The 13,308-nt window shown below is 36.0% G+C and overlaps 1 protein-coding gene across 1 annotated transcript in view; it reads left to right on the top strand.

The window, feature by feature from the left end:
* DRC11 (dynein regulatory complex subunit 11) overlaps positions 1 to 13,308 on the top strand; it is a 119,031-nt gene that overhangs the window by 85,940 nt on the left and 19,783 nt on the right. The window contains exon 15 of the mRNA XM_088132851.1: positions 4,933 to 5,132. Coding sequence (XP_087988977.1) covers positions 4,933 to 5,132 — 200 coding nt within the window. The remainder of the gene's footprint in view (positions 1 to 4,932; positions 5,133 to 13,308) is intronic.

Below are 13,308 nucleotides of genomic sequence, written 5' to 3'. Positions count from 1 at the left end.
CTCATTTTTAAGGTCAGATTTTATTCTTCCAACAATTTGTAGGTACGTCTGCCTTCACTAAGTAACTTTTGCTGTGTCTTTAATCTATTCATGGGGTTTGGGTGGACCATATTTGCATATGTAATTACACTTTTCTTCCTGTAATTATCTCCAACATGAAAAGCATTCAGAGGAGAGGCTAATGGTGAAATTGTTGGACTTATTATTTTCCTTTAGGTTTTTGTCCTCATTTGTGCCCTTGTACCATAAGAATCTATGGAGTCCATTAACTAGGCCAGGTTTTTTTTAAATAATTGTTGTTCTTTTTTTTTTTTTAAAGAAAATTACAAAAAATAAACAGAATATTGGAATACAAAAGATAACCAATTGAAAGCAGCCTTGCAGTATTAAAAACAATTAATAAATAACAACAAAATTAAAACTAAACCAAACCAAAAAAGAAAGGAAAGGAAAAAAAGAAAAAGACCCCCCCCCAATTTTAAAGACAGAACTTAACAAATTGCACTATTAAACATCTAACATATATGTTAGACATATAGATGTCACAAAATTTACCTTATAATACTATATTATTATCAAATACAAAATGATTAAAAAATTACCTAAAAATATGGCTGTGTTACTGTAAAATGTCATGAAATCTATATCAAAGAAGAATATATTGCTTCATTCTTTGATATTGCCTTTTCCAGAATGGATAAATTACACATTTCCAAAGACCAATCCTTAATATCTAGAATTAATATCACTTTTCCAATTTCTCAGTATTATTCTTTTAGCTACTCCCATGCCTGGTACAAACATAATTCCTCATAGATAGTCAGATTCCAGAATTTGAGGTATAATTCAGCATCACAATAATATCTTTAACATTTACAGATTTCCCCATGAACCTACTTACGTATATTGAAATACTATTGCAAAGGAATATCAGTAGTTCACAAGACAAAATCATATGGGTCAATGAACCCTTAAATTTTTTACATTTCCAACAGAAAAAATCTGATGTCCATCTTTTTGAGTACATACTTTGGTGAGTCCAATACACTCTAAATACAGTTTTTTGATGAATCAGTGTTAGTCTCAAATACATCAATACCATTTTAACAATTTTAAGGACTTGTAGCCATTGATGGGGCATCATCGGAGATTTCAGTTCTTTAGTCCATGTTTGATGATTCCCAGCAATATCAACTTTAAAAATGATCCTGAACTTTTGGTAAAGATACACTGTGGGTTTAATTTCTGTCATGGATTCCATCAAATAAGAAAGCACTTCAGGTGCCTTTGAAGCAGCCAAGTAATCTGGCCTGTACTTAGCTGCCAAACAGGTTAAGTTGAAGATACTGCCACTCTTGTAAACTAGGAAAACTATATTCAGTTTGAAGTCAGGAAAAATCCTTAAAATAATCATTACGTAACACAGGTAGTCCTCATTTAGTAATCACAATTGGGACCAGCAACTCGATTATTAAGCAAAGTGGTCATTAAGTGAAACACCACAATTTTACAATCTTACTTCAGCTTTCCTTTGCTTTACAGAGCTGCAAAGGTCGTAAATGCAAGGACTGGTCAAAAAGTTACTTTTTCATCATCATAACTGCAAACGATCACTAAAGGAAGCAGTTGCTAAATGAGGTTTATCTGTAACTGATTTAAAGTCACTATCCCAGCTGCCACTGGTACTTTTTACCACCTGTTTTTAAAGTAGAGTTAAATATTTGGGAGTGTCAATATCAAAACCCAATCTACACTCCAGTAAGGCCCAAAGATTTCTCACAGCCTGCACTCCTGGAAATAAAACACTTTTTCTACTTTACATTGATCCAAGAATTTGCCATGATCATAATGGGAATAAATAATAACTTTCTAATGAAATCTACAGAGGATGATATTCTATTACATTTTCATTCCACATACTTAGGGCTGATAAAATATAAACCCAACTGATATTTTTGCAAGTCCAGTAAATTAAAGCCACTTTCATCAAATGTGTAGCTAATGAAATCCTTGGTGGACTATTAGCCCAAATAAATTTCCTAATCAATCTGAAGAAAATATTTATTTGGAATTAGCATTGGGATGCCTTTGAGACATAAATCAAATGGAGGACAATGTTCATTTTAATAGCATTATTTTTACCCCACAGACTTAATGAAAATTTAATCCATCTATTTACATCCAGATCAATCTTTTCTAAAAGTTTCAACATATTTACTTCCACATATTTAGAAATATTTTTGTGAATATAAAGTCCCAAATATTTCATATACTCAATAGAAAACTCAGCTCTTTACATAATTGTGTTGATATATCAGAGTCTAAAAGAAGTAAGCAATATTTATCCCAATTAATCTTATAGCCAAAATACTTTCTAAATGCTGTACTTCCTATATAAAATTAGGCAGAGAAGTGGAATACTTATCCAAAATTGCTAAAGTATCATCAGCATATAAAAATTATTCATATTCACATCTCACCAAAGTAATAATGTGTGAAGACTGTCTTACAGTAATAGTTAAAGGTTCAAGAATTAAATTAAAAACCTATTTTTTTCACATATTTGGGTGAAAATGGGCAACCCGGCTGAGAAAAGTCTGAAATTATTAAACAATTGAAGTATTTATAGAATTAACCTGGAAGCACTTTTAATTTTACATGTAATTTTAATTTTTACAATACATTACAAATAGTTCTTTTCTTAAAAGTTATACAGTCCTGTATGTTGTTTAAAACGATTGAATAACTTTCTTAGGCACAGACTCCAGGTTCAAGGAGGCTTTGGTCTCTGATTATATCAATTTACTGTAACTCTCAGTTTTGGAGATTTCAGAAGAGCATATTACTTACCATTATATCTTGTGATACCTGCAGTGACCTACAATATATATAACCTTAGTAGTTTTTGTTTATTTTATTGGTATCTAAATGTTAACATATATATCAGTCTTGATTAAAGCATCCTACAGATGCTTTTTTTAACACTGTTAAGGTAGTATACTGCAAGCTTAGAAAAAAATTAATCATTATCCCAGGAAGATTATATGATGCTATACATTATTGCTTAAATTCTCAATACACATTCAGGAAGAAAAACATGATAATAAATGGGAGACTTCAGTTACCTAGATACTTGAGCCAAGACTGCAAGGTCCCAGATGGTCTTGCTGTCTGTTTCATTTTTTAGAAAGTTGAGGAAGAAACAAGTGGATCAGCAATCCTAATCAATATGGAACCGTTGGTTGAAAAGATCAAAGCACTGGGAACTTTGGAGGAAGCAATCATGTCATCTTGGGAAAGAAAAATAGAACATAGCCATTCGTGCACACCAGTTTTCAGGAGAGCCCATTTCATGTTTAGAAAAGTACTAGGTGGTCAACCAGTCACAGAAATCTTGTTACAGGAAACTTGGGAAAGCCTCAGAAGTACGGAAGTGGAAATGCAGTGACAGACCATTCTAATAAGAAAAAACGAGGACAGCTTAAGAAACTACTCTGAATGCCTGGGGAGCTTTCAACTGAGCTAAGTGTTAAAAAGGCATGTTTAGGAAATGGAAAATGAGTGTATATCAACTGGACGATGGATACTAACAAGTAGTTAATATATGCCAAAAGAAAGTTAGGCTAAAGCACAAAAGAAAGTTAGGCTCACAAAGATAGCTAAAAGCAATTAAAAGGGCTTTTGGAGGCAGCGTTAGTAGAAAACTGAAGAAAAAGGAAGGCATGGGCCCATTGCTAGAAGAAAATGGTAGGGCAGTAAACAGGTTATCAATGCAAAGTGATTCAATTCTTACTTTCAAGTCTTCTGCCCATGGGAAACTCTGTTCAGGTGGAACTAAGCAAAACAGTTGGCAAAACAAAGGGGTGGTAAGAGTTGTTCAAGAATTTCTTCAGGAGGCAGTGAGCTCTCCTTCACTGGTTGTTTTTAAAACAGACTGGATGGCCATCCATTAGTATGCAGTATCAGTAGATTTCTGCACTGGGCATGGAGCTTGCTAAGTGACTTCAAGGGTTCTGTCTGAACTTAACCTTCTATGACTCCAAATAGAGTGTTGTCCCTGTTTGTAACAGCCAGAATCTGTAATTTAAATTGATTATTTCATTTCCTGTACTCTGGGGAGAGAAATAACATGTTTTGGGCTTCTTCCATGTGGCATCTTTCAAATGTCTCAAATTTTAGTATTATTTTCAGACCATCTCTTTAATTAGTCCAAATTGTTTTGAATTTTATTTCTTTCCCTATAAGGTATCAGCTGTCCCATCAGATGATGATGATGATCGTGATCTGGGCACTTGGCAACCAGCTTGCACTTAAATGGTTGCAGAATCCCAGGGTCAGATGATCACCATTCGTGACTTTCCCAGCTGGCCTCCGGCAAGCAAAATTAATGGAGAACTCTGTGATTCACTTAACGACCACATGATTTGCTTAACAACCATGGTGATTCGCTTAACCAATGCAGCAAAAAATGTTGTAAAATCAGGTACAATCATGTGATGCCTCACCTAATTATCACCCTGTTTAACAATGAATTTTCTGGTTCCTATCGTGGTTGTTAAGGTACCCATTATTTCATTCCACTCCCAGTTTAGACCTTCAAGCAGGTTGCCCGAATAAAATGAGCTTAGGATTCAGTTAATTTAAACCAAGAAATACTTAATTGTGGCTAGGTCATTGTAGAGGAAAGATTGGATCTTAGTTTGCTTGCTAAATTGTTTAAAAAATATACTTCAAAAAAAAGCTTGCTTCAGCTCCAGCCTGGAAATGAAAGTCCTCTTTTGATCCGTTCTGTTGCTAAGGCTTTCTCAGTCCCATTGGTTTCTCCCAAGCCCAACACTTGGGCATTACAGTTTGGATTATTAGAAAGAAGCTTTCTTTAAACATACATTTCCAGCAACTTAATTGTACCATTTTACTAATTTCATTCTATAGGTTCTCAATCTGTCCATGAGAAAGCACCTCTGGTGAAAGCCTTGCTCTTGGCTGGCCCTGTAGGAGTAGGGAAAAAAATGCTTATCCATGCTCTCTGCACGGAAACAGGAGCCAACCTGTTCAATTTATCTGCTGCAAATATTGCTGGTAAATATCCTGGCAAGACTGGTCTTCAAATGATGCTTCATATGGTTTTTAAGGTAAGATCCACAAATGTTCCATTTGTATTCACTTACAATATATTTTATGTTCAAGATTTTAGTAGACAATAGATAATTTCTTATGTACTACATCTAATTAGTTATAATTGATAATAATTATAATAACAATGAAAATCTAGATTGTTAAAATAGATTGCAACTCTCAGTGTTCCCTGACTTCCCAAAATCTTTTTACATGTGTGTTTACATTTTGGAATCTTTTTTTCTTTGTCTGATTTAGCCTTCTAGGTTTCAATCCTATGGTCCTTGGGGCATTAGAGCTTCTTGGTTTTCCACATGGGGGGAACAATTTGACCTCAGAAACCTCCTTTGGCTGTGCGGAAGCTTGAGAAGTTTTTGCATCCCTAACAAAAAAATTGAAATTAAAGACAGATCCTAGCCTCCCAACACTCCTCCAAATCAGTTACTAGTCTATGCCAGATTAGGAGCTAGGCTCAGTTAATTGCCTCTAGTTGGTTTCAGTAGAAGGAAGTTATATAGGAAAAAATGGGATGGGGGGGGGATGGCTGGGAAGTTAAAAAAATGTAAGGAGGGGAATACTTCCTTGTTTTTGTCTTGCTGGTTAGAACCCTGTAGGACTTAAAGAAAATTCTCACATCAAATGACTTAGAAACAAGAGTTAGGATTAGCTATACAGATAGTCCTTGTTTAGCGACCACAGTTGGGACTGGCAACTCAGTCGTTAAGCAAAGCTGTTGCTAAGTGAAACTGCAACTGTGCTTACAGTCTTCCTTCAGGTTTCTTTGCTTTACAGACCTGCGAAGGTCAAAAATGGGAGGATTGGTCACAAAGTTATTTTTTCATCACTGTCGTAACTGCAAACAGTCGCTAAATGAATCAGTCGCTACCTATATCACTTCTGCTGTCTTTCATGTTCCTATAGTAAAATACATTGTATAAATAAACATGGATTTTAATGTTTGATTTTAAAAAGTCCTAAAAGGGGACCACATTTCCAATGGGAAACCAGTAGACAGGAAGGATTTATCTCTTTTAAGTGCTCTTCCCTCACAAGCTGGCACAGTATTTCCCCAGCCAGGGATAGATGTAATTTTAGAGTTTTTGCTCCTGCCCACCAATCCTTCAAAATTGGCCAATGTCTAAATTAATATTAATCAGGAAATATGGGGGTGGATGCTGCTGCTTGGTGACATAACATTTATGTTACTGCTAGGTGACATAAGTTACTTGGTGACTTCTTCATGAATCATTCAAAGATACTAGATGAAATTATTAAATTAATTACCAATTCATCTTTCAGATTTTTAAAGTTGTAGCAACAGAACTATTATGCAAATTATAATCAACCCTGCTAATACTTTCTTCCTTCTTTTAACTGGTCAGTAATCTTCCTGTTACATAATCTGCAGGGAGGTGACTGTGGCAGAGAGGGGTCAGAGCTGCCACAGATTTCAACTGTGGCATCCCAGTACATGTGGGAAAAGAGAAGCAAACCAGCCGAAGTGGGGCTGCTCACATGCAGAAATACAACGCTTCTGAATATGCCGGTTAATTAAATTACATCAACATTTGATTATCCAGACGTTCCCAGAGTCTCAAATGAAGGATAGCTCTTTGAGATAAAGGGTGTGTGAGGGGAGGGGATTGTGTAAGAGGTATACTAATTGCCCCTATAATCTCAAGTAGTACAGTTGAGACTTACATTTTACCATGTTAGTGAGAACTAGGCATGATGTCTAACAAAGGGCATATTTCACTGATTATTTTGTATGCAGCAGCAGCCTCGAAAAGCTAAAATGTTTTAGCTGTCAACATGGGAAATATTCCCATACAGAAAATATATTTCTCTTTCAAGGTTCTTTAATCTGTTAAATGCAGATTTTGGACTTGTTATACATACAAATACACATATTTCTCATATATTACATGATTTAACAAGCACTTGCTAAACTATGACAATTTTCAAGCATTTTTGTTATAAATCATGATGATGGTGAAGCAACTGATGATAGTCTAGTTTCTAATTGCTCTTTCAGATGAAGAAATTCTGTTAAATTGATCTCTACAGTATCATAGACTGGCCAGCTTTCTATTCATAAATCAACTATTGGCTGATATTTATTCCATGAGATACAGTTTCAGTGAACAAGAAAACATTGAAATGCTTCAGATGTAACATGGCTGAATGTTTTTCTCCTTGTTTGGAAACTTATTAAAAGTTATCAAGTTCAAAAAAAATGGAGAAAACGTACGTTGAACAGAGTTATTTTTATAATCCAGAAAAATAATTAAAATTGCCATAATATCTAGTTCTCTAAAAGTGCATAATTCTTTAGAGTAGCAATGATTAGGTACTTTAAGATCTTTGAGTTCATACTTAATTCATGCAGTAAAGTTGTTGAACTTCCACTGGCTCTCTTCCTAATGAAAAAAAAGTACCTGAAATGGGTTAGTGCTGTTCCAAATGTGCATAATTTGAAGAGAACACATTGGCAACCTTTCACCACTGAGTCTACCTTCCTGCTCAGTGCAGGCATCTCATCTACAAGCATCCCTGACAGATGGCTCTCTAGCTTCTGCTTGAACACATCCAGTGAAAGGGAATCTCTGGGTAATTGAGTCTACTGTAAAACTGCTCTTGTAAAGTGTTCCAAGTGTGAAACAGAATACGTGTTTTGAGAGGTTTTTCTGAGAGTGAAACAAAACCTGGTGGTTTCAAGAGGCATGGTTTTGAGTGTGCCTCCTGTTATGAACCATGTGTTGTTTTGTGATTTGTATTTAGGCTTCTTGCTTCCATTTTTTTCCAGCCAATCAGTACAGCAGCAGGGGCTAGTCATGCCCTGGCTGCTATTGGTGTAGACTAAATGGTGTGACGTGGGAGTGGAGTGTTGAGGAAAGAAGTAAGTGAGCATATGGCCAGACGAAAGAAGATTGCTTAAAACTGCATACTTGCTACACTGCCAGGTTTTAGCTTTTTTGTGTAATCTTAACTAAGGCAAAGTTAGGGTTCATGCAGGTGGGTGGGTGGATTCTGAGTGTTTTACTATTCCTCATTTTGCAGGCACTATTTCTGTGTGTCTGCATACTAGTTAGTTTTTCATGCAAGAGTTGCTAATGCTAAGGTTATATAAATGTAGATTACTAGTACAACGTTGGTATGCTTGACTTGTTGAACGTTTGTGTGTGTGCGTGCTCTGTGCATTCTCTTGTGTCTTAGAATGTTAATGTTATACCCGTAATTATGAAGTACCACCATCTCCCCTTTTTATTTTTTCCAAATCAACTGAATACTGAAAAAAGTACTGTAAAGGAGCCCAGGACTCTATTGGTCAGTCTGTCAGCAGGATAACACTCTGAAATCAGAACAGAATGGAACCAGATTGGGGGCGGGGGGGGGGGGGAGGAAGTTGGCAAAAGAAAGACTGAGTTTAAAAATGGGCTGCAGAAAAAAAAAATCCAGCATCCTCCAATGCTTCCCTATGGAGCTCAATGGCTCCATTCTAAGTCCCCCTTATCTCCAGGTCATGTGACGTGCAACAATTTTTAAGGGGTTGGAAAGCTGAGCAAGGTTTTCCTAACTTGTTTTCTGTTTTAGTCAGCATGGATTCCTGGGTTGAAGCAAAAACATCAGGAAATGACAAGACACAAAGCACAAGATAGTGCCTGCAGAAAATTGGCCAAGGAGATGATTTCAAAAAATTCAAGACTTAATCTTAACCTTGAATTTATAGGGGAGATATAATAACTTTAACTCCAAACATTGAAGAGTTTAGCTGCTCTCTTTGTTGGCTACGTGATCCGGAGAGATTATTTTAAAAAACGGAAAACAACTCTGTTCTTTTTTTGAAAGGCAGGGGAATGCTTTTTTGATAGCCAACTTTCATTAAATTTCAAGTAGTTGAAACAGAAATGAGTTCCTGTTGTTTCCCATGAGAATTTACTTCAGTATTTTAAAAAATGTTTTAAAATCCAAGCTTTTGGCCAAATTTTATGTAGTTTAGATGGTAGGTATCATTCACCACCCCACATACACTTGCAAGAGAGCACCATTCATTTTTTCCAAAGTGATATTTGGGAGAGGGGCATATTGATCTCTAGCAGAAGAAAATTCCATAAGACTGGGGCATTGGAGAGACTTCCCGAAGACTCTGTTACTGCCGGCCCCCAGGGAGTAGAATTCATCCCTTTCCAGGCAGAACATACAGAACTGAATGATTCTACATGGAGAAGATAGGCCCAAAGGTTGTGAGGCCCAAGCCATAAAATGCTTTATAATTAATGACTATCCTTTGCATTGTACCTAGAAACTTACTGGCAATCAGTCCAATACAGGTAGGTCTCAATTAGTGCAGTTAAATGAATCCCACAAAATGGTCACATTATTCAAATTTACACTATTCGAAGTGGTATTTCTATGGAAAATAGGGTCATTGTTTCCAGGTTGACAGAAATAGGCAATGAAAATTTTTAAACATAAATTTTATATGTTTATTAATGAAATATAATAGTAAAAGGTTAAAAGAATATACTTACAATTTCAATTTATTTTAACAAAGTCACAGTAATTATATAAAGCAAAATAAAAGCAAAAAATTCTAAGTATTCCTACATAGGTAGATCTCATAAATATTTAAAATAAATAGCTAAATCAAGTGAACAAAGGACAAGCTGGAGGATAAACCCATATCCAAAGATGTGATGGAATGTGAGGGTGACCTTGGAAGAGATGCCACCTAGGGCACGATCAGATAAAACAGGAGTCTGCAACAGAATAACGGCCAGAAAAAGAAACTTAGGAAGGACCTACCGTAACTAGTCAGGCAGAAAATAGGGAGGGCAGGAGATTTGTACTTTCAGACTTGCAAGATTCTGTTAATGTAGCCTTACAATAAAGTAGAATTAGCTTATCTAGTCGTGTTTCCTGTCTGATTTACCTGGGAGGGCTGACAAAAGTGTACCTGTTATCTCCTGTACTCTTCAAACTTAGCCTCTTCTTTTTTGAGCTTTCCTCGAACTGAACCTTCCTTTCCTCCATTTTGCACACACAACAATTAGCATCTAAATCCCCAACGGCAACTGCACATGCACTAGCCTCAACTACATGCATGTTAACCTCACATTAACTGAATTTTGGCTCGTATTAAACACGACCTGGTACCAATTTATAATTTGTACTAAATCCAATATCACACTATTCGAACTTGCACTAATTGCAACCTTCTTGTATCAGTGGTTTACTGCTAAACCAGCCATGGCTAGTTAATAAATGAGCAGATGCATTCTGGGCCAGTTATACGGGTAGTCGTCGCTTAATGACCATTCAATGACTGTTTGAAGTTACAACAACACTGAATGAATGCTAGTTATGACTGGTCCTCAAAGTTACAGCTTGTTGCAGCACCCCCGTGGTCATGTGATCAAAATTTGGGTGTTTGGCAGACCACCCACATTTACAATGACAGCATGTGCTTCAGCTCCCCCACCCACCTATCTCCCCCCCATCTCTGCCCTTTTGGTCACCCTGCACTCTGCTGCCAGAGTGTCTGCACCCTGCACTCTGTCTACCCCTGCCGCCCCCTCCTGGGAGCACCTGGGCACACCTCAGCAGTGGGAGAAGGAAGACAGGTCAGCTTCAGGATTGGCTAGACGGATATAGACTAACACTAGCACCTTTAGGAAGTGTGACATTCCTTGTGTGAAGACTGGTACTCTGATAGTTCAAAACTGATATGTGCAGTATTATTAATTAAGCATTTTAATTTTAAGTGGGAAAGATGTATACATAGCAAGACTGTTACACATACACATGATCATTTCATTTTCAGAGGGTGACATTATAGTACTCAGATTCAAACCAAAATAAAACAGATTAAAAAAATCTGCTAACAAAAGTTAAAAGACTAATGTGAATACTCATCCAAAATAGAACCTAAACAGTTGAAGAAAATATTTTTCAACTATTTTGAAATGCCTTAACTATCATAACTTAAGGAGGTATTAGAAAGGTTAAGGAGCCCCCTGCTGGTGACTTCAAAACAAAATGAAGAACATAGCACTACTAATAAAAATTCAATTATAAATTAATTGCATAGTTCATTTAATTATCCATAGATACTACCTTTTCATGATTAATTCAAATGAAGTATTCATAGGAATACATGGTCTACTACATATATGCTACCAATTTCAATTAGATACCAATGGATTATGGGTGTCTTTGTTGGTTAAAAAAAATAAAATAGCAGTGTACTGACCACATTTAAATAACATTCTGCACAGAATAATATTTTTTGTATATAGATAAATCTGTTCATTCACAGACATTCATATAAAAGAATTATCTGAAAATTAATATAAATAAGTTGGGATCTGTCCCTATTTTCTTCATATACCAATTGCTAATTTAATTTCAAAGCACTACAGCTATTCTTCTGTTCCAAGGAAAACATAAAATGAGACTAATATTCTAGCATCTGCAATTAACTATTTCACAGTAGTGTTGTACAGCAGATGCTTTCTTGCAGAGAAAAATGTGCATACTTCAAAAACTCCTCAGAAGTCATTTAATTTATTAACAAAGAAAAAAGCAGCATGAAAAAGAATGTCTCCCAAGGAACATATGCATAACTTTCAATTGATTCCAGCTGGAAGTATTTATATAATTGAAAGATTAGTGACTGAATTTATTCTCTATAGTTAAAATTTTGCCTTTTCTGTATATTTGTCTCCTTTCAATAACAGTGCTGTTGAAGTCCCTAATAATGTAGGATTATTTTTCAAATACTTAATTGCCTTGATATATCTGTAAGTTGAGATCCGTAAGTTGAGATCCATAAAGATCCATTATGTCACTTCTATGCGGGCAATAAGAATCATATAGAAAAACAACCGTGACAACAGTTTCTTCTATCAGTTGCCCAATATCTTTCAGTTGCTTATATTCCTTTGTTTAAATTGGCATATTTTCAGAATAAGATTTATTTTCTTAAGATTTCGCAAACAATTGAGATATCTTATTTGTTTGTTGGCTTTATATCCAATCCCACCTTTTCTGCAGGACCCTAGGTGATTTACATTGAGATTTCCCTTCAGTTTATTCCCACCATGGCCCCGTGAGGTAGGTTGGACTAAGGGAGAATGACTAACTCAGTATGTTTCAGTGCTAATTTAGCCAAGTTAACCATTCTGTCATATTGACTGCCTTTGTTTTAATAGATATGGATGTTAGTTACATAAATACCTTATATAATTTTGCAGGTTAGTAATATACATTGCCCTTTTCTAAAACTGTAGATTATAAATTGTACACAGCAGAGAAATTATTTGAGTCCCCTCATTGGTAAAATGAAAAAGGAGGCTTTTATGATCCACAAGTATAATCAATGTGCATTTGAAGTGGCCACTAAAAATACATTGAAAGCCACTAAAATGAATAGATTTGACATGTACTTCATTTGGGATGTGTAAAGCACCCTAAGGATTTAGTCACACATGACACACATTTATGGTGAAGGTTAATTATCATGATTATCTCTAAACTTTCCTCACAAATATCATGTGTGAGCATATTTCCTTGTAAAGCTAATGACATATACATTAATTTTAAGTGATTTAGAATATACCTGTAACATCACATAAGAGCTGCATTTTTTAGTGATGGTGGTGGATAACAACAATAACAACAACAATGTAGTATTTGCATAGGTTATTAACAATCAGTAGAGACCCCAAAATGCACTTCTAATGCAGCTTAGAGGCTTGAAGCTAGCGTGTCAAGTATTAAGGCCCAAGCCTGGACCAGGATTCCCATCTCAGGACTCAGAACCATGTTTGACGCTACAGGCCTGATCCCTCTGCTGTTGTTAGACAGCTACCATTCTCATCGGCACCATACCCGTATAAGAGAACTTTGCAGTCTTGGCCTCTCTCCTGAATATTTAGGCCAAGTATTAACCTTTAACCCTGGAGGAGGCCAAATCAATAGTAGAAGAAAAAATTAGGGACATTGATCACCAAAATGATATCGCCAGTGCTCCTGAATTCTATTGCCAATTGTTAGATAGCTCCAAGCCCTCTACTGCAGGGTATCTGCACAATCTAACCCTAAGCAAATATAGATGGGCCTTTTCCAGAGCCTGCTTTGATGCCCTCCCTTCAGCACTGCTGGCGGGAAGATTTCATGGGACTCCTTATT

Source organism: Python bivittatus, unplaced genomic scaffold (assembly GCF_059951505.1).
Source record: "Python bivittatus isolate LINGU-HERP-01145 unplaced genomic scaffold, Pbiv_v1 ctg000020_np1212, whole genome shotgun sequence".
Taxonomy (NCBI): Eukaryota; Metazoa; Chordata; class Lepidosauria; order Squamata; family Pythonidae; genus Python; species Python bivittatus.
Note: the sequence above shows the minus strand (reverse complement) of the source record. Positions and strands in the feature narration are given on the sequence as shown.